This window comes from Muntiacus reevesi, chromosome 2 (genome assembly GCF_963930625.1).
Source record: "Muntiacus reevesi chromosome 2, mMunRee1.1, whole genome shotgun sequence".
NCBI classification, from domain to species: Eukaryota; Metazoa; Chordata; class Mammalia; order Artiodactyla; family Cervidae; genus Muntiacus; species Muntiacus reevesi.
In genome coordinates, this window is record NC_089250.1 from 179,531,257 (window position 1) to 179,552,899 (window position 21,643).

Consider the following 21,643-nt stretch of genomic DNA (forward strand, 5'->3'; position numbering starts at 1 on the left):
CTGGCCTCTCAAGGGGCTGACGGCAGAACAGGCTGTGGGCCCAACACCTCGCTTCTCCGAGGGGCCTGGGGTTAAGCCCGGAAGCAGGGAGGGGAATGGTGGATGGGGGCCAGGATGGCAGGACACTGAGGGCAGAGGCCCAGGCCCACAGGTGTGGGGTGGGGGGAGAGCCCACCTGCCTCCAGCCAGACCCGACACCTGACCGCCGCATGGGTGGTCCTGCGCAGGAGGTCCAGTGCCAGTCACAGGTCAGCTCCAGGGCCGCTGGTCCACGAGCTGCAGGAGGGACAGGCTGTGGTCCCACAGGCCTGTCCACACAGCATCTCCCGGCTGGGAATCCAGGCTCGACCAGTCACAGAAAATGCCATGGGGGGTGGGGGGGGGCAGAGCTCCACGCTTCCCGGGAAGGCAGGGGTCAGCTCCCCGCAGAGCAGTCCAGGGCGCAATAGTCGCCGCTGACGCCCTCACACTGCGGGGGCGCCAGCCAGGGGTGGCCCGCAGAGGCCCGGTCCTCCTGAGGCAGGTAGGCGGGCGACGGCGCCGCCTGCTCCACGTGTCCCGCGGGCAGCACACCTGCTGGGAGCCCGGGCCCAGGGCCGCCCTCCTCCTCCAGGCCCGCCGACGGCCAGGCGTCCGCTGGGTCACAGTGCAGCAAAGCAACGGCCTCCCGGACACGGGCCTCCAGGAGGGCTCCTCGTGGGGGGCCAACACGGTCCCAGCCTGCCTGTGGGCCGGCTCCGCAGGCCCCTATCCAGGTCTAGAACAGAGCAGCAGGTGGAGGGCAGGCCTCAGGAGGCGTGTTCAGGACTCAGCATGGGAGCAGCCGCCCCTTCTCCACGAAGCTCTCCAGACAGCCACACCCAGAGGCCCAGAGCGCCCTGTCCACCCGCCACGGGCCAGCCCAGCCTCGGAACAGGCCCCCTCCCTCCCCACACCCCCCGCACAGGGCCCGGGGCTCACAGAGGCCTAAGCCAGAGTGTAGATACGGGTCCCTCACCCCAACCCCACTACCCACACACACACACAAACACATGCACACACACGCACACACATGCACACACGCACACATGCACACACGCGGTGCTGCTGGGCCTAGCACTTCTGGGCCAAGGTCAGCAGACCTGGACCCCTCTGTGGGACCACAGGAGGCCCCCCACCTCCAAAAGGAAGCTGTTTCTGCATATAAATCAACGAAGTTAGAACACTCCCTTTCACCATGCACACACAAAAAAATTCAAAATGACTTAAAGGTCTAAACATAAGACATGTTACCATAAAACTCCTAGAAGTGAACAGAGGCAAAACATTCCCTAACATAAATCATACTGAAGTTTTCACAGGTCAATCTCCCAAGGCAACAGAAATAAAAATAAGCAAATACAACCTAATCAAACTAACAAGCTTTTCCACAACAAAGGAAACCATACACAAAATGAAAAGACAACATACAGACTAGGAGAAAATATCTGCAAACAATGTGACCAACAAGGGATTAATTTTTAAAATATACAAACAGCTCATACAACTCACTAACAACATCAACAAAAGAAAAAATCAAAAAATGGGTGAAAGACTGAAAAAGACATTTCTCCAAAGAAGAAACACAAATGGCCAAGAGGTACATGAAACAAAGCTCGCCATCAGTAATTATTAGAGAAGTGCAAATAGAAACTACAGTGAGGTACCATCTCACACAGGTCAGAATGACCATCATTAAAAACTACAAATAGGGCTTCCCTGGTGGTACAGTGGATAAGAATCCACCTGCCAATGCAGAGGACGTGGGTTCGATCCCTGGTCCAGGAAGATCGCACGTGCCATGGAGCAACTAAGGCTGTGCGTCACAACTACTGCGCCCGCGTGCTGTGAGTACAGAAGCCCACGGGCCTAGAGCTCATGCTGCCCAACAAGAGGCGTCACTGCAGGGAGAAGCCTGCACAGAGCCAGAGAGAGCAGTCCTCGCTCATCACAACCAGAGAAAGCACACACACAGCAACGAGGACCCAGCACAAACAAAAATACATAAATAAATAAAACAAGCAGTAAATGCTGGAAAGGGTGTAGAGAAAAGGGAACCCTCCTACACTGTCAGTGGGAATAAACTGGTCATCCACTGCAGAAAACTCTATGGATGCTCCTTAAAAGAAAAAAACAGAACTACCATATGATCCAGCAATCCCACACCTGGGCATATATCCAGACAAAATTCTAATTCAAAAAGATACATGCATCACCATGTGTAAAATTAGACAGCTGGTAGAACTTTGCTATATGAGGCAGGGAGCTCAAATCTGATGCTCTGTGACGACCTAAAGGGGTGGGAGATGTGAGGGAGTTTCAAGAGGTAAGGGACATGCACACATACATATATATATATAACTGAAACCAACACAATATTGTAAAACAACTACCCTCCAATTAAAAATATATAATTTTTTTAAAAAAGATACATGTACCTCAATGTTCACTGAAGCATTATGCACAATAGCCAAGACAATAGAAACAATCTAAATGTCCATCAATATGTGAATGGATAAAGAAGATGTGTGTGTGTGTGTGTGTGTGTGTACACGCGCACAATGGAATATAACTCAGCCATAAAAAGAATGAAATAATGCCATTTGCAGCAACACGGTTGCAATTAGAGATTATCATACTAAGTGTAATAAGTCAGACAAAGACAAATACCATGTGAGATCACTTATACGACACAAGTGAACATGTCTACAAAACAGAAACAGGCTCCTGGACATAGAAGACACTTGTGATCGCCAAGGGGGTGGGGGAGGGATATTCTGGGAGCTTGGGGCTAGCAGACACAAACTATTACATACACGACAGATAAACAGCAAGGTCCTCTTGTAGAGCCAATACCCTATGACCAACCATCATGGAAAAGAATTTTTTAAGAAGCTGTTTCCTACATGGGGCCAGGGATCTCCATTGAGTGCAGCACACACACCTTCCATCGGAGAGCCAGTCCATGGCTCCAGACCACGTCCTGGGGGGTCTAACTAACCCCCAGCGGCTCCTGTGGTTCTACAGGCAAGGGGCTAGGTGCCTATAGCCCAGAAGGGGAGCTCAGGGTAACCTTTGCCCCACAGCCCTGATCAAGGGCTCAGCTTTAAGCTCCAAATCGTCTCTCTTGATGACAACCTTAAAAACCATACTTTCTGTTAAGAGAGAAAAGGGCCAGGCGGAACCCAGCCGTGGAGGGCCAGCAGGGAGAACCCGGGCAGAGCCGGTCAGCAGACACCCAGACATCCTCTGACAAAGCAAGGGGCCCGAGACAGTGGCACCAGCGACCACTGTAGAGCTCCCCTGCTGCTCCTTCCGCCTGTGGGGCAGGGGCACCCAGCCAGCACCTGGAACCGCGGGCCACCAGGCTGTCTTCAGCATGGCCTGTGAGAGCCCACAAGGGCAGCATGTCGGGGGTGGGAGATCAACTCATCACACCACCCAGCGGGCCTGGAGGGGCCAGGCCCTCCACAGTGGCCACCAGAGTAGCCCAGGGACCAGGGACGGCCCCAGGGCAGCAGAAGACACAGCCCCCTGAGCTGGCACCTCAAAGGACTGCTGCAAACCAGAAGAGACAATGTCACAAGAATCTTCATGCTTTTCCATCAGCAATGAAATCAGAGACACAAGAGGAAAAAGAACTCAGCAAGACGACAAAGCTAATTTTCTTCTTGCCCATTTGAGTCAGTGTGTATATATCTATATATATACTTTACAGGCCACTGTATACACTAAAAAAGCTCAAAGCACTTACAGAGGCCCCCAAGCCTCATCCAAGCCCACATCCTGGGTAGGCCGGACGTCTGGGCACCCCAGCCCCACCCCCAGCCCTGGCCTGCAGGATCACAAACCTGGAAGTCCCCGTTGTGCACGCTGTACAGAGGCTGGAAGAATGGGCCCGGGGACGGCACATCCTGGTACAAGGCTGTCTTCATCCTGCAGCCAGGAGACAGCAGTCAGAGGCTGCAGAGACCTGGCCAGGGGCTCCTCATGGCCCCGCTCCAGCAGTCACTGCAGGGACCTCAGCTCCTTCTGGCAGCAGGCCTGTCCCTGCCCCATGTGCGCTCTCCCCTCACTGGGTCCAGGTCTGACACCTGGCACCTATGGCCCCTGTGCAGGTGACCCCACAGAATTGAGTTATACCAAGCCATGCAGTGGAGGGGCCCAGCTTTGTCCTCAGTCTGAAAGGGAGACAGCACCTCCAGGAAGCCCGCCTGATTTCTTCCTGATCATCTACCCACCCAGGACCCAATGGTCCTCCCCTGAGGACGGCACATTGGGCTCCAACCCAGCAGGTCCAGGTCAACCTTAGCAGCCTCCCCAGGAGCCTGGCCGGATTCCCCACACCAAGGCTGGCCTCAGGGGCCACAGGTCACATCGCATGCACCTGCACGTCCGGTCAGTTTCTGTTCCTGAGACCCTGGCACTTCCCTCCCCTTTGCTCCATCTCTGCTCCTCCTGCCAGCTCCCACACCTGCCTCCATCTGGACACCGCTGCTGGTTGCCCCGCAGGCCTCCTCCTCACTTGTACCATGAACTTCCTCTCTCAAAACATCAGCCAGGTCACATCACATGTGGCCAGGCTTCAAGGGTTTTCCTTTGACCCAAGGAAAAGCCTGACCCCTCCCTCGCCCAGGGTTTCTCTGTCCGGCCGCCTCTCATCCTCTCTGCTCCCTGTCCACACCCGGCCAGCCTCCTGCGGGGCCAGCCCTGCACCCCTGTCACCTGACCATGTGATGGCTTGTTTCAGGAGGGCCTTTGCGTTCATCTGGATCTCAGCGGCATCCCCCAGGGCTGGGGACAGGGACCCATGGAAACCAGACGCCCAGCACTGTCCCCACACCAGGCAACAGGCTGACACCTCCAGAGGCAGGAGACAGGGCTCAGACCACAGCCCGGTGCCTCTGGGTCCCTCCAGGGCTCTTTGGGAACACACTGCCTGCCACCCCCATGCACGTGGCAACTTGGGAACTCCCCACTGGTCCAGGGCAGAGGCCTGAAACCCCTCCCCATCCAGGAGCATACGGGGAGGGGCTGCAGGTTTGGACCTTCAACGCACTGTTGACCCCATGCCCAAACACACACACACAATCACACGCACGCAAGCACACGCTCCCACATACAATCACACGCACACAAGCACATGCTCTCACACACACCCCTGGCTACCCACCTGGGCGACAGTTTGAACAGTAAGTAGGTCAGGCTGCTCAGCAGGAGGAAGATGGACACAGCGACCAGGGTGCTGTCGGCCTGCCCCAGAGCAGGGACCAGGCGACCTGTGGCGAAAAGGACCAGGGCTGTGTCCCTCTGACTCACCTGACAAGGCATCCAGACGAGCACCTGGGCCACAGGGAAACTACGTGACAGGCCCTGGAGGTTTGTTTCATGCCTGCAAGAGCACCCTGGTGAGGCACCCACCCCCGGGCCTCGCCTTTTCCATCCACAGGGTCAACAGGGTCTGCGATCCTTCAGAACCTCCGTCCATGGGGTCAGCCAGGCCACCCTAAGCAGACGAGGCCACACCTGGCTCCATGGGCAGCAGCGGGGCCTGGGGCCACAGTCGCTCCCAGGAGACCCCCAAGCTGACCCTGTTGACCAACTCAGGGAGAGGGGGTAGGAGGGGGAAAGGTGGGACACTCGGAGGCAGGCAGGGGCCCCACCCAGACCCCGGGGGCAGCGACCACGGCAGCGCCCACCTCGTCTCGGGGGGGTGGCAAAGCAGGCAGGCTGGCTCCAGTCACTCCACACGCCATCGTATCGCTCCTCCTCCGCCACCTCGCCCTCTAGGGTGGCCATCTGGACGCGCAGCCGGGCCTCATAGGCAGAACCGGGGTCCAACTCGGCGGCTTCAAGTTTGAGCCAGGTCACCCCAACGATGTGATCCTTGTGCCGCGCCCACTGGGGACAAGGACAGTCGGGAGATGCCGTGGTGAGACTGGGTCGTCAGCCCTCGAGGACACGCACACGGGCACACTGCACCTGTCCGCACGTGTACGTCCATTCACTTGCGTGCACACTCATCCACACAGGCAGGCCCTGTGAACACACGCACACACACACACTCTGCACTCACATAGCCTTGGCTCTGATCACTGCCTTCCTCGTAATTCCAAGGTGAGAGCACCCTGGGTGGGAAGAGCAGCGTCTTCTGCTGCTTCCAGGAGAGACGGGCCCCAGGGTGGGCGACCCAGATTTACCTCCCAGGCTTCCTCCTGCCTCTTGAAGGCCAGCTCATAGCTGAGGAGCGTAGCCAGCGGCTCCAAGGCAGGACTGATGCTCCAGGTCAGGACACAGTGCTCAGAGCTGACGTTGCTCTGCAAGTCCGAGGGGGGATCCAGCTTCACTGAAACAGGACAAAGCCACATGAGGGTGTGCGGGTCAGCACGTCCGACTGGGGATCAGAAAGATTCCCAGGAAAGATGAGGGTGTGACCGAGGCCCTCTCAGAGCAAGGCCTCACTGGGAGACGAGTCCAGAGAAGGCCCAGGTGGGATGAGACAGCTATGACTTCCTCCAACCCGAGGCAGCAAAGGCTTGTCTCAAATCTAAGCAGCTGCTGCACGTTCTTCCTGGTGCGCCTGAAGTGCCTTTCAAGGGGCTCACGCTGCAGCTCCTGCCCCGACTTAAAGCCCTGTGCCTCCATTCTCCTCTGGACCTGAGCCCCCCAGCAACCAGTGGGCCCGCTCCCCGCCCCCCAGGCCCCACCTGCTGCAAGCCCTGGATCTGTCCACAGGGACCGGGAGCACTGACTGGGTGGCGGGGGTTATGGGCGGTGGGCTCTGTGGTCAGGCGGTTCCCCATCAACATGCCCGATCCAAGTCTCACCGTGTCTCCGGGGCAGATACTGTGGATCCACCAGGCTGACCTGCTCCTTCCCAGAGACGTGGCGGTGGAAGGTGATGGTGAAGTTGTCAGCAGGCACGAGGACCTCCTCGGGCGGCAGCTCCACGGTGCAAACGCCAGCCCAGAAGACACACTTGTGCTCGCTGCCCAGCGCGAGGTTGCTGGAAAGGACGCATGTGGGCACCAAGGGACCATGGCCCCCCTCCGGCCCCCTGCCCTCCCCGCCCTCCAGCCTCACCTGGTGAAGAGCAGCCAGGAGCCGGCTCCCTGGCCTGGCGCTGGGCCAGTCCAGCGGCACTCAATCCTGAGGATGTTGTTATTGTAGCAGGTGAAAGCCCCAGGCCCTGGCCCTGGGAACAGCGACCGTGGCAAGTCCACCGCGGCTGCCTCGGGGCAGGGCCAGGGGAGGGGGAGGGCCTGGCACTGACCCTCTCTGACAGGGCAGGCCTGAGAGAAGGAGCCCCAAGGTGACCACGGCGGGGCTGGGCACCCCGAGGGGACGGGCTCTGACCGTGCGCCCCGGGTGGGACCGAAGCTCCAACTGGTCTGCGGAAGACCAGCACCAGCAGCCCAGACCCTGCCGCGCTCTGCACCCACACCCCCCACACCCTGAGCCAGCCCTCACCTCCTCTGTCCCCCAGGACAGGGACCCCCAGGCCGAGCCAGGCGCAGAGCAGGAAGCAAATGCCCGCCTCTCGCATCAGAACTTCGCTCTGCAAGGTCCAACCTGGAAAAGGCTGGGCTGAGGGGCCATGTAGAGAGCACCCCCCCAAGGTGGCACTGTGGGGGGGCGCTTCAAGCAAGTCACCACCTGCCCCCTCATCCCATCCCGTGAAGAAGGCTGAGCACCGCAGGGGAGCGGCACCAGCAGGAGTTCAAGTTCAGGCCTCCCAGGTCGCTGGACTCTGAATCAGCCACATGTCCAGGTCTGTCCAGCAGGCAACGCTCCGAGCCTGGGCCCCAGGTCCCTCCCATAGGGGAGGCAGGGTTGGGGGAGCATGGTTGTCATCGACAACGGAAGGGCAGATCTACTGGAGCCCCTGGTATCACACCTAGGCTGACTGTGCAAGCTGTACCATCCACGTGAGCTCCCACCAGAGCCATGAGAGGCGGGGTGTGGTCCCTGGTCCCCGACCAGGAGTTGATCCCAGGGCTCTGCCCCAGGACAGCAGAGGAAAGGCAGCGGGTGTCCACACGCCCGCCAGCACCTCCCACACTGTCTGCCACAGGTCCATCCCGAGGAGCCCTACAGAGGACAGCAGCCTGGGGCAGGGCTCCCAGTGCAGGGGGCTGTGTGCGAGGAAGCACCTTGGGGTGAGCAGGCTGCTGACGACCTGTCACCCCATTTTTGCAGCCCCAGATAGTACACTGATAGCTCCTTCACAGGAAGCAGGGCCAGCCTAGTTATGCAAGCCTGATGGATGATAAGGACTCAGAAAAGCAGCAGACAAGCACAGACCGCAGCACGGAAGCACTCAGAGCCCGCACCCACTCTCCCAGCAGCAGACGCCCTCTCCCGCCCCCCACAGCCTCTTCATGGACCCACAGGACAGATCCCTGTCGGGTCAACAGGCAGGAAGACCTCACCCGCCCCTGGACTAAAGCATCACCTGCCACAAACCGCCAGGGCAGTCACGGGTGGAGGGAACCAGCTCTCAGGGAGCCTGAGACAGGGTCAGAGGGAGCACAAGGCTGCGGGGGTGCGGGGGGCACTTAGGATGTGGGGGGAAGGGGCACTTAGGATGTGGGGGGAAGGGGCACTTAGGATGTGGGGGGCAGGGGGCACTTAGGATGTGGGGGCAGGGGGCACTTAGGATGTGGGGGGTGGAGGGCACTTAGGATGTGAGGGGGAGGGAGCACTTAGGATGTGGGGGGAAGGGGCACTTAGGATGTGGGGGGAAGGGGCACTTAGGATGTGGGGGGAAGGGGCACTTAGGATGTGGGGGGAAGGGGGACTTAGGATGTGGGGGGCGGGGGGCACTTAGGATGCAGGGGCACAGCTGCCACTGCAGGCAAGAGCTGGCCCAGGCCCCAGTGTGGTCAGCCATAGCCACAGCATGGAGGGACGACTGCATCTGTGAGACCTGGGCCAGCAGGGCCACAGGCTGCCTCAGGAGCATGGAGTGGGCGGCTCCTAGCTCAGCTGGCCCCCGGGTCAGGTGTGAGGAGGACAGACCCACACAGGACACTCGTGCCAAGTGGCAGGCCTGGAGCCACCCCGGGGAGAGGTGGGCAGGGCAAGCAGCCCACGGCCATCTGCAGGGAGGCCCCACGCTCCCTCTGCTCAGTGCTCCCGTCCACACCCAGTGAGCCGGGTGGGGCGGCGCCGTCACTGTGCTCTGTACAGGGGAGCAGGCCGAGGGTCAGAGACCCCAGGCTGGCTGGATTGTGGGCACCGTCTCCTGAACTGGGCACACATCCCCCTAGTTTCCACACAAGCCTGCAAGCCTCCCCTACCCTTGAAGCAGGGCCGCCCCATCCTTGACAGCAGACACTGGGCCAGGTGGGGTAGGAAGCCCAGCAGCTACTCCCTGATCCTGGAAGAGGCACCGGGATGGCCCCAGGGAGGCCCAATCACACCCAGAGGAGACAGGTCGCGGGGCGGCTGCAACGTAGTCCTGCGGGGGCCGGGCCGACATCCCCACCCGGCTCGTCCCTTCCCACTGGGTCTTGGACACAGCCCTCAGCACACAGCGCTCTGGCCCCTTTTCCCAACCCTTTTCCTCCCTGGCCTCGGCATCAAGGTCTGGCCAAATGACCACCAGCCCACGGCCCACCAGCCCAGCCTGCCATGAAGTCGTAGGCTGCCATGCAGCTGGACCCCTGCCGGGACCTCCCAGGGTCGGCTCCCCCAGGCCTCACCAGGTGAGACACCCGCAGGGTGGGGTTTAAGCATTGCACCACACTCTCCATATTGGCTTTACCCACTTCCTGTCCCCTTTCACACAGTCTGTATTTTTTCATGGGGACAGAGGGGTACCCCGTTACTCTCCCTGCCCATCCCAGAAGGTAGCAGATGCAGGGGGTGGGATGGAGGCTGCGGTTGAAATGACACTGGTCCACCACTGCCCTCGCTGCTGGGATGGGAGGAAGGAATCCAGAGGCTGCTTGGACCCGGGGGAGGCGGGCCTGAGACCCGGCGCCCAGGGCAACCCAGCACCCCAGGGCAAAGGGCCGAGGACCCTGCTGGGCAAGCGCAGGGAGTGGGGCCGTCAGGGCAGGGAGGCCAGCCGGCGAGAAGGCGCACTCGTCACCTGTCCTGGGAGGGCCGAACCGGACAGGCACCTGCCTCAGGGCGGTGGACATCCCGGGACACGGAAAGACCAGGCCAGAGCCAGGGCGAGGCGAGGGCGGGATGCAGGGGACCTGGGGTGGACGGGGCCCAGAGAGCAGGAGCCAGGACAAAGGGCAGGGGGTGCTGAGGCTGGCAATGGGAGGGACAGAGGGCCTCGGGACGAGCCGCCCACTCTCCCCTCACCGTCGCTGCCTCCCGTCCACAGCGTGGCTGGAAGGATGCAGACACTGGTCTGGGGTTCGACAGGGTGGGGCACTCTGCTCCACCCGCACCCACCCAGCCCCACCAGCAGCTCGCACTAGACATCCGCAGTTCTGGCATCAGGCTCCCACAGGGCGTCTGATTCATGCTGTGCTCTCCCACCTGCTCCCAACTGAAGAGACATCCCGACCCTCCCCCAGACCTGCCCTTGCCTGGAGAAAATGATGTTAAAGCCTTGGGCCCCCGGGAGGGGGCTTTGGAACATTCAAGCACGAGCCCTCTTCCTGTCTTCTTGGCTGCGTAGTCCTCCTGGAAGCCTGCCCTCTTCTGCTGCCCTACCCACAGGTCCCAGGGGGAGTCCACAGACTCCTCTTCAGACCTAAAGCCTCTCAAAGGCATGGGCAAGAGCAGGGGCTTTACCAACCCCAGGACTGAACCCCGTCTCCACTCAGTCATCCGAGCTGAGGCCACCTGACCCTAGAATGCCCACGCGCTGCCCCCAAGAGGGCAGGAACGACCCTGGCCCTCACCCTACCACTAACTCCACCTGACGAGCTCAGCGCCCTCCCCTTTGCCCAGTGGCACCCACGATGCTTACAGGCCAGGCCAGGACACCCGCCACTCCTATAGCACATGTCTGTCGCCAGGACATGCCCAAGACAGGACAGAGCTGATGAACCAGGGTGGCCTCTCAAACGCCCTGCCGCCCTTCTGAACGTGGCCCTCACGCTCCTCCTGAGCTCGGGGCTGGCGGGCCACCTGCCCCGTCCCCAGAGTCCACGCTGACTTGAGCTGTAGAGAACCCCAGACGACACTCACCTCTCCAGATGCAGCTGCCGGCGCCCATGGCAGGCGTGATGCTCCCGAGACCTGCAGGTGGCTTGTCACCCGGCTGCCCCTGCACTTGCAGCAAAGTCCCTCTGCCTGATTCAGGAGATAACTGCACCGACCAGTGACGTGAGCCTCGCGCGGGAGGCTGACACAGGCCGCCCACATCTGAAACCACGAGCACAGAGCGCGGCGGCTGGCCTAAGGTGGGCGAGAGGGGACCAGCACCCACCATAAACCGCACCTTCCACGCCCAGGGACGGCAGGCTGCCACACGTGGGCCTGGGGACCATCCATCGATTGGTGGGTGAGCAGGGCTGCTCACTGAACTGGCTCAGAGCAGCGCCTGCGTCTTAGGCTGCCAGGGTGCATCTCGGCAATCCCTGAGCACCGGGGTGGGTGGAGAGGGAGTCAAACCTAACAGTACTGCAGGCTCGCTGAAGGAAGGAAATAAAAGATGGGAGCCCCTGCCCCCGCCCCGTGGGAAGTCGGGCACAAGTTCCTCCAGACCACGTCTAGGTTCCAGCAAACGCTCGTTTAACGGCCTGCTCGTTGCTCAGCTCTTTTCAAATTCTTTTCAGAGAAGCACATAAAAGCCTACCTCACGCCTTTACTGGTGGTACAGACCATGGTTTAATAATCCTGTTGGTGGACAATTTCACTGTTGCCTACATCCGCTATTTCAATTTAATAGACATATGTGTATATATAATGGACATACAACACTGCATTACTTTCTGGTGTAAATATGCCATTTTAAATGAGTAATTCCAGGCCTGGATGTCTAATCACCAGGATGAGTGCTATACAAAAAAAAAAACAGGCTGGGGCAACCTGTCGGGCTTAAGACCTCAAAACAGATGCTGCCAATCGGCCCCCAGAAATACACAGACTTCTGCTCCCATCAGACATGTAAGGATGCCTGCAGCCCTCACCAACTGCATTTGATAGCAGTCTTTTAAATCTTTGCCAATCTGATAGGCAAAGACGTTTCAATGTTGTCTTAACTTGCACTTCCTTGGTTATCAGTAAAGATAAGCATCTTTTCAAAAACTTATTGACTGTACGTTCTTAGGGGTGCCAAATAAGGTTGCACTTTAGCGTGCCCCTGTGCCTGAGTTTACATATAAGTGTGTTTTTATGTGTCTGTTCTGTGCATTAACCCAGCTGAGGGGAGATCTGGAGACACCAGAGCTGCAGCTCTCTGGAGTTGGAGAAACCAGTACCCACAGCAAGATGGCATCAGAGGCTCAAATCCATGACACACCTTAGGAATGACCAGGGACAAGATCATACTAACAATTAAATGTTAATCAGCTTGGCCCCTTACACACTTTTATACTCACTGGTGCCATCCCTTCCCTAGTATCCTTATCAAGAGAGCTTCCTTCTCTCTCAGGCTAGAACTCACTCCCTTGCGACCAACAGACCACACACCACCCGCACACGACCCACAGGAGAGCATGCAGGCTACAGAGACGGAAGAGCATGTCACAGACACTGAGGTGCGTGAAGAAGGCCACCTCCTCTGCCCAGCAAATGTTCCGATGCCACAGCCTGGCACCCCACCACCTCCCATAACACACAGTTCAGTTCAGTTGTTCAGTCGTGCCCAACCCTTTGTGACCCCATGGACTGCAGCACACCAAGCCTCCCTGTCCATCACCAGCTCCCGAAGCTTACTCAGACTCATGTCCATTGAGTCGGTGATACCATCCAACCATCTCATTCTCTGTCGTCCCTTTCTCCTGCCTTCAATCCCTCCCAGCTTTTCAAATGAGTCAGTTCTTCAAATCAGGTGGCCAAAGTATTGGAGTTTCAGCTTCAGCATCAGTCCTTCCAATGAATATTCAGGACTGATGTCCTTTAGGATGGACTGAATGGGTCTCCTTGCAGTCCAAGGGACTCTCAAGAGTCTTCTCCAACACCACAGTTCTTTACAGTCTAACTCTCACAACCATACATGACCACTGGAAAAACCATAGCTTTAACTGGACAGACCTTTGTAAGCAAAGTAATGTCTCTGCTTTTTAATACGCTGTCTAGGTTGGTCACAACACACAGAGATAAACAGAAAAGCAAAATCCGCAGATGGAGGGAAAACCTCAGACACAAAGACAATACAACCAGGGCCACTAAGTATCTCCCAAAACCCAGCCCCTCGAAAGACAGGTACAGAACAGCAAGCGCCGCCGGTCAGACAGGCCCTAAGGATGGGACACATTGAGCTACACACATCCTCATACGTGACGAGGAAGACCAGCCACAGGGCAAGTCCGCCCCCCCGTTAAAAAACTTGTGAGCTAAAACCAGTTAAAACAGAAAATGTGCAGGTGGTCCAGTGGTTAGGACTCTGCGCTTTCACTGCCCTGCGCCCAGGTTCGCTCTAGTCGGGGAACCGAGATCTCACGTGCTGCGCCTTAAGGCCATAGATAAATTTAATAAATAAAGAGTAAGTTTGTATATTTTCAAATGGTTGGGGAAAAAATAAAGAATTACATGCCGCGTGGAATGACTATGAAATTCAAATGTCAGGGCCCACCTTCCGGAACACCGCCTGTGCGCTGTCTGCAGCTGCCCTCCTGCACGATGGCGGGGTACTGGTCACAGGGCTTTGAGCCCTGCCCTGCCCGCTCACAGCTCAGCAGAGATCGTACCAGCGTTTCAAGGCCACAGTGTCTCACAACGCTTCTGCTGGCTTGCTTACACTGCACACCCATCATGTCACAGTAAGAAGACAGGGCTCCGAATGCCCTGTCTTTAAGGCGCAGGGTAGTGTGAGCTGTCATGTCAGCAAGCTGGACGGCAGGAGTTTCGTGCAGCGACACCACAATGGTCAACATCACCAGGCTGAGCGCTCCTCTGGCATGAGTCTCAACACAAAGCAGAATTCCTTCACAAAAATAAAAATGAGGCAACGGAATTAAGTTTCCCAGGGACCCATCATTAACCCAGGAAGGAAAGCCACTGAGGGTGACTTAACTGTGTCTGATTACAGAGCTGAGGAAGTGTGTCCAGACGAGACGCACTTAAGACCATCCATTTTTGGTCAAGAACAGCTGTTCTGAAAGCTAAGGACACTGGGAGCAACGTCGCGTGAATTAAAAATGAGGCCGATAACCTGAAGCGCCTTTCCCCGGCTCTCAATGGCTCCAAACATCACTGGACCCAGCCCTCTGCCGCTTCTGCGAGGAATCGATGCCTCAACGCTGAGCAGGGAAGGGACTGAAGAACGAGCTTCTGGGCACATATCAAGGGAGCAACTAGCAACTCACGTGGGAGCACTTGCAAAGCCCAGAAAACATGAGCGCGGGAGACGGGCAGCTGGAACCTGCTGCCGGGTGAACACAGGTGCAGCGCGAGGTCACACAGTTGGCAGCCTTGTGGAGAACACGTCCACACCCTATAACTCGTCACTGCATTGCTCACCGGCAAACACGCTGAGGACAACACCTATGTCTCTCACCACCGGCAGCTACTGACCCGTCAGCAACGTCACAGTGCCCTGCATCTGCCCCCCGCCCTGAACCAGGGTGAGGAGACGCACGCGTGCAACTTTAACAAGAAACAAGAACTCGGTCACACAAAATGGTGTGCATTCATTTCATCAAGGGACTCGTGTAACAAACACTGCAGGGTTACATCCTGAGCTTCTCTGTAAGAGCTCGCTTCCTTGCATATTTCTTGATTCTGACTCTTGACCCACAAAACCCAAAATACTGATTCTTCACAGAAAAAGTTGTGAACCCCCAAAATAGACTATTACCATCTTCGTTTTACACAGGAGAAAATGAAAGAGGTTCAGCAACTGACAGGCAGGCAGGCTAACTTCACAAGCGTGGCCTTCACCGCTGACCAGGCTGCCCCCAAGAACAAGCAAAAATGAGAACAGACCCCTGAGGAAACATAACTGATGGCATAGGAAGACATTAAAGTAACACCCCAGGACAAACACACCTTTGCAAAAACAGTGCAAACTGTTCCGAAACAGAAACAGTTGCAGACAATGTACTCAGGATCTGGTCAACGCATTCTAACAGGAGAATACATGTGCGGTCCATAATCTTTTCAAAAGAAGATTAATAATTTCTCGAAAAGTGGACTTCCCTAGTGGTCCAGGGGTTAACAATCTGCCTGCCAATGAAGGGGACATGAGTTCAACCCCTGGTCCAGGAAGACCCCATGTGCCTGGGGCAACTGAGGCTATGTGCCAGCACTGCTGAGGCCGGGCTCTAGAGTCCACGAGCCACGCACCCTAGAGCCCACGCTCTGCAACAAGAAACCACTGCAACGAGAAGACTGCACGCAGACAAAAACAAATAAATAAAATTAAAATAATAAAAATAATAATTTCCTGAATTATACAAATTATACAAGTTATATAAGACAAGAAGTTTCAAAAAAGTAAAACTCTGGGACTTTACTGGTGCTTAAGACTCCATGCTCTCAATACAGGGGGACAGGTTCTGTCCCTGGCTGGGGAACTAAGATCCTGCATGCTACACAACAGGACAAAAACGAAAAAGCAATAAAAAGTTGGAAAAAAGCAAGAATCTATATAAAAGACTTAAATTTAAGTCCCATTATTTCATAAGTGAAATTTATTAAGCAATTTGGCACTGGGAACTATACTCAAAATCCTGTAATAAATCATAATGGAAAAACATACCAAAAAGAATATGTACACGTATATGAACACATGCACACTCGCGTGTGTGTGTCTATATATATACATGTACATGTAACTGATTATCACGCTGCACACCAGACACTACTGCAACATTGTAAGTCAACTATAAAGTGAAAGTCGCTCAGTCGTGTCCAACTCATTGCAATTCCGTGGACTATACAGTCCATGGAATTCTCCAGGCCACACACTGGAGTGGGTAGCCGCTCCCTTCTCCAGGGGATCTTCCCAACCCAGGGACTGAACCCAGATCTCCCACATTGCAGGCAGATTCTTTACCAGCTGAGCCACAAGGGAAGTAAACTATAATTCAACAAAATAAAGAGAGAGATTTGGAAGCAATTAAATTTGAGGCCCTGAGCAAGAAACAAATCTATCAATAACCAAAATCCTGCCCCTGTGAGCCTAGAGTGTCCTTTTTCCCTTTAGAGTAGAAAGATGGACATATTAAGTATTAAAAAACATACACTCTAATAAATATACTGCAATTCTAAGAAACAAAAATACAAGTAATAAATAGAAATCCATAGCAATTCTACAACCAGTTTGGCCCTAAATATAGCAGTAGGTTTTGGGTTTAAGGTTTGATGTCTACTTCTTAAGGCATTTAAAACACCGAGAAGATGATAACAAGACTGTTAACTTTAATTAAATATTCAGGATAAATTCTGATTAAATAAGTTTGCAATTAACAATTAAATACTGAGTGGCATCTAATATACTAAACTAATAAGATTTACTTCATTAGTTGTGCAAACAATGTAAATATTAAAGAGAGTTGGCTGATGGTAGGAGAATATCAATTGCCCAACAAACATAAAAGAGGAAGAAGAGGACCTTAAACAGGAGACACTCAGTTATGGATATTCCTGTCTACACACAGCATGGGCAGAATTTGGACATCCTGTACATCAAGGAGTTAATCTGCTGACTGGGAGGCAGGCTATACTTCCTGACCCCCTGGGTAGCCACCCTTAAAGGGTCAGCTTTCCACCACACCAGCCAAGACCCTCAGGACACACGGTTCACACTCGCAGCTGGGAATACACCCTGGGCAGTAAAGCACGCAGACACTGACGCAGCTGGGCCATCCTGGCCTCAGTCCCGCCATCGGTGTCCACACTGAGCGTTGCAGCACTTGTAGAAGGTGGTCATGGGCTCATCGGCAGAGCGGGTCTGAAGCTGCATGAAATAGGCTCGAGGATGTTCACACTTGGGACACGGCTCTGGCAACAAGAAAAACAAACAGTGACCCACACTTACTAAAAAAAAAACAAACGATGCTCGTGATCAACGTGCTTGTTAGAAGTGGACGTTTCGTGAAACACAGCAGCAGACACTCCCCAGCTCGACTGGTATCCCTTGCCTGGGGTGCCCTGCAAGGTGTTCCTGCAAGGGGGTGTCATTTCCACTGTGCTCTCACAACTGAGGGAAGAAGACCTGTAATCATGATTGTACTTTTTTCTTTTTTAATTTTACTTTCACCGAGACTTCAATTCAAGAAACTTGCTCTTGATGGAAACTCTTTCAAACACTCAGACACCATTTTGGTGAATAATTCACCTCCCAGTGACAAATTCTGCTCATGCGAGATTTTTAACAGAGCAGATCTGGGTGGTCCTCTCTGGGGTAAAAAGACAGTCCTAATCACACTAAGCTCCTCCTCCTCTCTGGACTGGTCATGTCTAGGGCTCTGTTTCCTTCTTTAGTCACATCTGTTGCTATCAGAAATGAATCAAGACTCAAATACTTACTTTACAGAATATTTAGGGCAGTTTAATACTCTATCTTTGACTTTAAAAAAAAAGCATATTAGAACAAAATCCTCAGACTTTTTTAATTACTCCAATCAGCATCAATATGAGGTCACCCTGAGACTCTAACTCAGGTCTGAATTACTCCAAAGCTTGTGCCAATACTGTTTGCATGACAAATACATTAGAGAAAAAATAATTTCTAGTCTCAGAAGCCCACTTGATACATCACAGACTCTGCTATGCAGTGGCACAGCCAGCGGCCTCATCCTTACCCACAGCTCTGAAATAGAAAAGGCTTTCCCTCTCACCTGCAGTAGAGTCAACATTCTCCCAGGCAGCTGCTCCACCAAGCACATCATCCACTTCTTTCAGCTTTGGATACTTCCGATTTGTTACCTAACAAAAAACAAACAGCAGGTCTTCAGACTCTCTGTACTTACAGTACAGACTTTGTACTCTAAGTGAACAGTACAAAGCCAAGTCACAAAATCATGCCTTCAAATATCACCCCAGACTCTGTTTCCTGCGTTCAACACGAATAGACGAACACTAAACAAAAGTCCAGTTCCTGCTGTCACAGAGCAGGAATCTCCCTGTGAATCAGGAGGATCCACAATTGGGATGTCCCCATAGAAAAGACTGTGAGGACTGGATAAAGCAACAGACCAGGAAGGGAAAAATGGCTCTGGTGTGACCCTCTTGTTCTCCCACCTCTACAATACTTGGTCACTGAAATAAGGGAACCAAAGACGACTAAGGCCAAAGTGGAGCAGTTGGCGGGGTGGCCCAGCCACTCTTCCCAGACAGAGGTTTTTCTAACTACTTTCCAAGTTTTAACAGCCGTCCTTGAAATGTTACCCTTCACAATTTGAGACTCTAAACTCCCACAGCACAGCTACATGGTGGAGCAGTAAATAAACATTAAGAATGAGGTAACACCAGCGTGCTCTACTTCTAAAAATTATTAAAGGTGTTCTAAAAAGGAAAGATGCATTATCGGTGGAAAGTAAAGAGCTATAACACAGTACGTATCATTCCGTAATGAATATCCAATATATTCCAGATGTTCAGACTAGAACATAAGAGTGAACAAAAACTGAAAAACGCCTGCCCTCCTACAGTCTATACCCTAGTGTTAACAAACAAGGCGCACAAGTAAATGATAAACCGCAATGGAAGGCAAATGAGTCCTATTTTAAAAAATATAAGATTAGGAGAAGAGCGAGGTGGAGAAGGAGGCTGCAATTTTAAATAATCCTTCGGGTAAAAGCACGAGCGACGACTAACACGGGTACCGAGGGGAAGAGCGACCCGGGCGCAAAAGCACTGCACGGGCCCCGGGGGCAGCGCGTGGCGGGCGGAGCGCCTCGGGGCGGCGGCAGGGCCCGCAGGACGCCGATCCAGGCGGGGAAGGCCCGGGTCGCGCGGGTGCCTGGCGAGAGCGTCGGCCTCCGCGCTGCGAGCGCCCACCTTGCGCGTGACGTTGTGCACGTAGGGGCAGGTGTTGCAGGCGAAGCGGTGGCAGCGCTGCCCCTCCTCGACGATCAGCCCGTTCCCACAGCCCGGGCAGAAGAGCAGCATGGCCGCCACCCGCCCGGCGCTCCCGGCAGAGCTCGCGGCAGCACCAAGGCGGCGTTCCGAGCGCCCATTTTCCCGCCTCTCCCTGCCAGCCCACCAATAATCACGCCGCCTCCCCGCCCCCAGGGAGGGCAGTGGCGGGCCGGCTCCCAATAACTCATCTCTCATTGGTCCCCGAGTGGCCCCGCCCACCGACGCCTCGAAGGCGGGGCTATGGTGGCCGGCCCGGCGCATGCGCGCCCGCCTCTACCGGGCGGAGCGGCTGTGCCGGCGGAGTCGGCTGGAAACCCGGCGCCCTGGAGGAGCCGCGGGTCGCTGCGCGGCCGGAGCCGCAGGACGAGGAGGAGGATGAGGAGGAGGCGCTGCCACACTCCGAGGCGGTGGACGTGTTCCAGGAGGGCCTGGCCATGGTTGTGCAGGACCCGCTGCTCTGCGACCTTCCGATCCAGGTGTGCGAGGGCCGCGTCGTTCCTCCGGGCGGGGGTCGGGGCGCGGACGGACCCTGGGGCCTGGGGTTTGCGGCCTCGGCCTCGGGAAGGCGTTTCCGAGCGTAGCGGAGCGTCTAGGCTCCTGCCGGGCCTGGAGGCGAGCGAGGCTCTGGCCTCGGGCGCGGAATTTAAAGGGTCACCGAAAAACCGACTAGTTAGGACACTTGACATGTCAGCAGTGTTTTAAAAAACAACCTAAAGTTGGTGTGCAGAAGCCTGGGATAAACAAAAATAATTTAATTTTCAAGTAAAAAATGAAAGATCAATGTTTCCCAGTTTTCCTTTCTCCTCAGACTTCAGGAAGGTTCTGCCTAACTTCATAAACGCTGTCATCTTGTCTGTCTTTGTTGTTTAGGGTGGTGAAGAGAGCTCCCACCTACATCCTTGGTCTTTTCCAGGTTACTTTAGAAGAGGTTAATTCCCAAATAGCATTAGAATACGGCCAAGCAATGACAGTCCGAGTGTGCAAGATGGATGGAGAAGTTATGCGTAAGTGCTGCCCTCCCCCTCAGGCCGAGCAGTCTGAACCTTCACAGGAGAGGATGTTAGCAGGGCTGGTGAGTGGAAACTCCGGGCTGTGCCCAGGGCTGTTGGGCACACCCTCACTTGCCCAGACTTGAGCTTTGGGAAGTAACAGGACTCAACAGAGCTTCTGGGCTCTCCTCTTGCCACCTGACTCTGGGGATCTTCTCCCGCTTGTGCAGCTGTGGTTGTGGTCCAGAACGCTACAGTCCTGGACCTGAAGAAGGCCATCCAGAGATACGTGCAGCTCAGGCAGGAGCGCGAGGGAGGCATTCAGCACATCAGTTGGTGAGTGGAGCCTCGGCTCCTCCCTCAGCCCTTCCTGGGAGATGGGGAGGACGTGCTAGACACGAACGAGCCTTTTCATCTCCTGGGCTTTGCTCAGGATGCAACCTAGAGCATCGAGCGCCCTGTCCCGAGCCTTTAAAAAGGGCAGGTGCTCCTGTGCCTCCGGGCCCTGCCCCAACTGCTTCTCCTCTGCATTACCACACGGGCAGCTGGGTAGCTGCACATGAGGACACCTTAGGGCGTGCCCAGTGTGTCTGGACGTGGCTTCCCTGGTTAGAGGAGCTGCTGCCGGCTCCTCGCCTGAGTGCTCTCAGCCTCCTGAATCACCCTGCTTGTGGTTTACTGAATTCCCATCTGTAGGTCCTACGTGTGGAGGACATACCACTTGACCTCCGCGGGAGAGAAGCTCACAGAAGACCGGAAGAAACTCCGAGAGTAAGTTCAGGCTCCGTCTTGAGCTACAGGGAGCTATGTGATCTGTGGCCCTCTTGTTCCCCAGGCTCTGCCATAGGGCCGGGGTTTCCTCCAGAGGCTCTTAAGAAACGAGGGGTCTTAAATCCATTCCTGGGGAGTGTGTGAGACCAGGAGAGTCCCTGACTGGACTGAGGCTGTCCTGCAAGGAACTCCCTGGAGGCCTCCCTGCCCAGAGGACAGGAGGCAGAGGAACTGTGGCAGTTCAGGCTGCAGAGCTAGGAGAGAGGGTTATGAGTGTGCATGGTGGAGGAGCATGGCCCTGCCCCCTCCTCACCTCCCCAACACCACGCTCTTCCTGCCTTGCCTCTCTCATTCCGCACAAGCCTCAGAGGAGGAGTCACAGATGGCCCTTCTGTAGGCTGGACTCTGTGCCTGTCCTTCTCTTTCAGTTATGGTATCCGGAATCGGGATGAGGTGTCTTTCATCAAAAAGCTGAGACAGAAATGAATCTCCAGACTTGGACAGCTCTGTGTGCGGGCGGCTGATCTCTTCCCTGGCAGAAGGAAGCCTTGGGCCACTGTGCCCTGTCCTCAGACGGGTGGGAGAGAGCCTGACCCCAGCTGGACTCGCTGGACTCTCAAGTGAACCCTAATCCCAGGACTATGGGCCTGGCCCTGTGTACAGAATAAACCCTGTTTGCTTTGAGGTTTGGAAAGTCATGT

General features: G+C 55.4%; 3 protein-coding genes across 3 annotated transcripts; 1 reads left to right on the plus strand and 2 right to left on the minus strand.

The window, feature by feature from the left end:
- Positions 1 to 415: 415 nt before the first annotated feature.
- Positions 416 to 14,030, minus strand: LOC136157337 (interleukin-9 receptor-like). Its single transcript, XM_065919255.1, has 10 exons — positions 13,730 to 14,030; positions 11,179 to 11,388; positions 7,489 to 7,590; positions 7,102 to 7,213; positions 6,846 to 7,024; positions 6,219 to 6,364; positions 5,718 to 5,919; positions 5,192 to 5,297; positions 3,870 to 3,954; positions 416 to 757 (listed from the first exon to the last, which is right to left on the minus strand). Exons 1-10 carry the CDS (start codon positions 14,028 to 14,030, stop codon positions 416 to 418), a joined length of 1,785 nt encoding a protein of 594 aa, XP_065775327.1.
- A 2,468-nt stretch (positions 14,031 to 16,498) lies between these two features.
- Positions 16,499 to 19,259, minus strand: POLR3K (RNA polymerase III subunit K). The gene is made up of 3 exons (XM_065923889.1): positions 19,102 to 19,259; positions 17,940 to 18,027; positions 16,499 to 17,100 (listed from the first exon to the last, which is right to left on the minus strand). Exons 1-3 carry the CDS (start codon positions 19,210 to 19,212, stop codon positions 16,973 to 16,975), a joined length of 327 nt encoding a protein of 108 aa, XP_065779961.1. The 5' UTR covers positions 19,213 to 19,259; the 3' UTR covers positions 16,499 to 16,972.
- A 218-nt stretch (positions 19,260 to 19,477) lies between these two features.
- On the plus strand, positions 19,478 to 21,626 carry SNRNP25 (small nuclear ribonucleoprotein U11/U12 subunit 25). Its single transcript, XM_065923888.1, has 5 exons — positions 19,478 to 19,658; positions 20,096 to 20,186; positions 20,402 to 20,507; positions 20,868 to 20,942; positions 21,371 to 21,626. The coding sequence occupies exons 1-5, from the start codon at positions 19,617 to 19,619 to the stop codon at positions 21,426 to 21,428; spliced, it is 372 nt and encodes a 123-aa protein (XP_065779960.1). The 5' UTR covers positions 19,478 to 19,616; the 3' UTR covers positions 21,429 to 21,626.
- Positions 21,627 to 21,643: the final 17 nt, after the last annotated feature.